This window comes from Nicotiana tabacum, chromosome 1 (assembly GCF_000715075.1).
Source record: "Nicotiana tabacum cultivar K326 chromosome 1, ASM71507v2, whole genome shotgun sequence".
In the NCBI taxonomy this organism is placed as follows: Eukaryota; Viridiplantae; Streptophyta; class Magnoliopsida; order Solanales; family Solanaceae; genus Nicotiana; species Nicotiana tabacum.
Genome location: NC_134080.1, coordinates 74,296,618 through 74,301,260, shown reverse-complemented (window position 1 = coordinate 74,301,260; position 4,643 = coordinate 74,296,618). Strand labels below are relative to the sequence as shown.

General features: G+C 33.6%; 1 protein-coding gene across 2 annotated transcripts; it reads left to right on the top strand.

The window, feature by feature from the left end:
• The first annotated feature begins 1,880 nt into the window (after positions 1 to 1,880).
• LOC107802789 (FCS-Like Zinc finger 10) lies at positions 1,881 to 4,250 on the top strand. Of its 2 annotated transcripts, none has more exons than XM_016626360.2 (3): positions 1,881 to 2,010; positions 2,619 to 3,690; positions 3,767 to 4,250. In XM_016626360.2, the coding sequence occupies exons 2-3, from the start codon at positions 2,657 to 2,659 to the stop codon at positions 3,915 to 3,917; spliced, it is 1,185 nt and encodes a 394-aa protein (XP_016481846.1). In that variant the 5' UTR covers positions 1,881 to 2,010; positions 2,619 to 2,656; the 3' UTR covers positions 3,918 to 4,250. The 2 variants fall into 2 exon arrangements, with proteins under 2 accessions (XP_016481846.1, XP_016481845.1); XM_016626359.2 differs by having other exon boundaries at positions 1,887 to 2,100.
• Positions 4,251 to 4,643: the final 393 nt, after the last annotated feature.

Here is a 4,643-nt window from a genome sequence, read left to right as displayed (position 1 = left end):
GTTAATCGCAAGGGCATATATATGACTATTTGCTAAAGAAAGGTACGAATGCATAAAATATAACAAAAAAAGTTTTAACAATTTTGGATAATACAAGGACGAATGTGAATCTTTTTTCATCTGACTTTAACCAATTCGGTCATAGTTGAAAAAGAAAAGACAAATTCGGCCATATTACCGCTGTTTACCTACTTACTTAATTATCCAAATAATTCATCATCTAGGAGAACTAGCAAGCTCAAAAGAGATGTCAGGTAATAAAAAATGATTTGGTTAAAGAATGATTTATAACAAATAATCTATTCATAACCCTTTTTATGTTCCCATCAATTATTATTAAAAAAAATACCCTTATGTCTCTTGTCAACTTGGTACGTTAACATTTCATTGAAAATACCGAAATAAAAAATAAACAACTAATACATGACATTATGATGTGGTAAATTTTATAAAGGGAGAAATTAAAAAATAGCTAAATTTATAAGTGGTCATTCAAAAATAGCCATAATTTTAAAAGTAATCGAAATTTAGCCACTTTTCATGTAAAAAAAAACTGAACGAAAACACTGTTCAAAATCCGGAAAAATACTCTAGTATAATATACTAGGGTACCAGCATAAGTATACTGGAACTACAGTATAATATACTGAAGTTCCAGTATAATATACCGGTCCAGCATAATATATTGGAGATTGGAGCACCGGTGCTCCAATCTCCAGTATATTATACTGGAACTTTCCGCATGTTGGAGTTCCAGCATGGAAGTTCATATACGGGTGCACCGATCTCTAGTATATTATGTTGGAACTTTCCGTGTTGTAGCAAAATAGCACGAGTAATAATGCTTTCGCTAGCTATTTTTGAATTACCAGTCCGAAAACTGGCTAGCCCGTGCTATTTTTACGTTTATAAAGCTCTTTTGTTGGTCGATAGCATTATTCGTGAAATCACCTATGTATAAATTACTTAGTATATTACTATGATTTGGTAAAGTTAAAAAATTTGGGGGATCACTCGTGCAAGGATAATAAACGCATCTTCTTTTTCAGATCCATTTATTGTAAAAAAAAAAAAAAAAAAAAAAAAAAAACGTTTACGTATATAAATAACCTAATAACTACATATTTAGTAAGTAGTTCAACTAGTCATAAAATATCTTTAACACTTGTCAGATCATATTAATCCATCCTTATCCACAATTATTATACCAGATAATAAGAAGTAATTGGAAGATAAAGCATGACTTCACCTTTTTTCTAATACAAAATATTTAAGTCACAATTTTGTTGAAATTGTCTTTAATAAATTGAACAAAATGAAAATAACTCTTTATCTTAAATTTTTAAAGTATAAGATCTAAACGTAAGGATTTCTTTTCTTATTTTCTATGTCGTTCCTACTTTATCCCAAAATGAATAAAAGAATGTGCATATTTAATGTTTTAATATTGACCAAAAACTATAACAAAAAAAAAGAAGGAAACTAACCAAAAACCAATTAATTGATATATTCTAGTGAATTTGGTGGAAAAACTGTGGCAGATACATTCTACTTTGGTATACATAAAACCTATATATATATATATATTTTTATTTTTTTTCTAAAAATAATTAACTTAATATTCATCGAAGGTATAAAGAATTTTTACTCCATCAATACATTTAAATTAATATCACTTTTTAGCTTACTAGTATTTTTTTTTTTTTTGAGAATTACTTGCATTTATTTTTTGGTAGTGTAAAAATTAGTAGTATATAATAGTATGTTTCTACACTGTAGTTATAGAGGTATATTCATTGTATTATACTCCGTATTTCCATAACATTTTATACACTAATAAGAGAAAACGAAATGAGTATATGAGAAGCTCTAACTGTTACTGATTTTGATGCAATGTAAGAGAGAGAGAGAGATGTACTGAAGAAGCCACACACAACACAACACACACACAAAAGAAACTGTGAGAGATAAAGAGAGAGAGAAAGGGGAAAGAGCTCTTCACTAACACTGGTGCATTTTTTTCTTGCATTCTGTTCTTCTTTCTTCTCTCAGAAAACAAACACTCCATCTTTGAAGCTTCTGGAAATAAATCTACCTTAGGTGGTTTGCTTTTCCCTCTATGTTCATCTCTCCCCTTCAAATAATAAGAATTTTTTTTAAAAAAAAAAAGAAGTGAAAACCGTCAAGGAAAAAATAAAATAAAAAATCAGCTTTTGATTGTTAAAGATTCTTGTGCGATGCATCACTCAAAGTTGGTTTCTTGAGAAATGGGGTTTATGTGGTTTGTTGATTAGATATGTCAATGCTGATTTATTTATTTTTCGTTAGCTTTTGGGTATTCATCATAGTTTCAAATATTTATATAATCTTCATTTTCAGGTCGTTCTCTTGTTGACTCCTAGTGCTCTTCGATTTTGACTCATTTTTTCTTATTTCTCGCTATATTTATTTTTCTTGAAAAAAAAATTCCCCTTCAGGCAATAATTTATCTGGGTATTGGATTCTTGAAATATTTGTTCAATGTAGCTATTCTGTAGATGTATGATCTTATTTCTTTTAAATTTCTCATTTGTTTTATATTTTAGGTATTAAAGGAAAAAATCTTGATGTTGATGCAGGTGTTGGTGGAGTTTTAGGGCAGAGGGTTTAAGGGAGAATGCTGAGGAAGAGGAGCAGATCACACCACAAATTTCAACACATGGGACAACATTTGATCTCAGATTCCTATTCTCAACCTGATGTGTTGTTAGCTAATAGGAAACATAATAAAAATAACAACTTTTTCAATGTTCCTGTTCCTGCTGGTGTGTTTGTTGGGCTCAATAATCCTACTAAGGCTAGCTCAGAATCTGATTCAGTGAGAAGTCCTACTTCTCCACTTGATTTTAGGGTCTTTTCGAATTTGGGTAACCCCTTTAGGAATAAGGCTACCTGGGGTTGTTGCACTAAAGTAGGCCTTGGCATTGTAGATTCTCTTGATAATGATGATGAGATGAAGAAATCGGGGAAAGTTCTCCGATCATCGGATAGTAAAAACATTCTTTTTGGCACTCAAATGAAGATCAAGACACAGAATTTTCAGACCTGTGTTGAGGAACCTAAGTCACTCCCTAAGAATATATCGATTTTTCCTCATACCTTGTCCAAAAGCTCCAATCTTGAAAAGGGCAATTCTGATGTTGTGTTTGGAATTGGAGAAGCCCCATTAGAGCATGAGTTGTCGAGAAATTTTCGTTCTTTTTCTCTAGACTCCGGTAGGTCTATTGCCCATTTTGCAAGCTTGGCGAATCATTCCCTGAATTTTGGTTCTGGAAATGGAACGAATCCTGTGGTTTCACATACTCAATGTGCTAGAGGTTGCTCAAAGTTGGGTCCTATGCCAACATCGGTTGGCTCTAGCGCTAGCTTAGTTGGTGCTATTTCGGCGAGTGACATTGAACTTTCTGAGGACTATACCTGTGTGAGAACCCGTGGACCTAATGCCAAAGTAACTCATATTTTTGGTGACTGCATTTTAGAATGTCACAACAATGAATTGACCAATTTTTGTAAGAATGCTAGCGAGAAAACCACATTGCCTGAGGTGGTTGACAGCTCGGGGGTTCTCACTTCATATCCTTCAAGCGATTTTTTGCGCTTCTGTTACTCTTGCAAGAAGAAGCTGGATGGAGAAGATATTTACATGTACAGGTCTGTTGATATTCGGTGCATTTTTAAATGGTTTTAGTCACTCAATGATTTTGACAATGAAAGATGTTTTTTGCAGAGGTGAGAAAGCTTTTTGCAGCTTGAACTGCCGTTCCGAGGCGATTTTGATTGATGAGGAGATGGAGAAACTCAATAATGATTCTGAAAACACTATTAAGCCAAACAGCCGGGATGAAGTTTTTGAGACCGGCTTGTTCATTGCTACATAGGATGCTGCAATTGCGCTACTAAGCCCATGATTGACGAAACGGCCACACGGTTTTAACAAGTAGAAACCCTGATCATCTGTTTCCTAAGAGCTGTTTTTTTTTGTGCATCTGTGTGCAGCCATGGATGATCAGAGAATGTATTGCTATTTGTGTGAACTGTCTTTCCTTTCTCATGGTCTTAGTGGTTAAACAATCGCAAACAGCAAGTTTTGCTTTACATAGTTCTGAATCTGATATGTAATAGTGGAGTATAATCTCTGAAAAAGAATCTTAATTACAAGGGTTGTAGCCCATCCTTGTGGCTCCCCAATTTTTGGTTTCTCACCTGCTAAATAGTTTGGCAAAGTCTGATGAATATAAATGTTTCATGACTACATATATTGCTTCTAAATGTTACTCTAGTAGTGTATCACCGACTCATACCAGTATTACTTGTAACACACTAGGCCATATATATAGTTGTCCTCATTGTTTACTGCTAATCGAATTCGACTGTCTGGTTATGTCAAAGTGTTTGTGACTTGTGAGATGGTTTCTTGATTGTGATTCAGCCTTAAGTGATTGTGTGATGGTCGCCTATGCTGGTAAATTTTGATTTGGCCTTCTACTCAGATGAAGATAGCATAGGCTCTTGAGGTTTCTGTTCTTACTGTTCTTCAAATACCCCTCAAAACCAATTGCTCCCTGAATTCTAGCTCTTTACTTTGATCCTCAACTTATTATCTT

Bases quoted from the DNA above. Each gene is read 5' to 3' on its own strand.
- LOC107802789 (XM_016626360.2), top strand. From the start codon at position 2,657: ATGCTGAGGAAGAGGAGCAGATCACACCACAAATTTCAACACATGGGA. The intron at 3,691-3,766 runs GTCTGTTGATAT...TGTTTTTTGCAG, and splicing joins GAAGATATTTACATGTACAG to AGGTGAGAAAGCTTTTTGCA.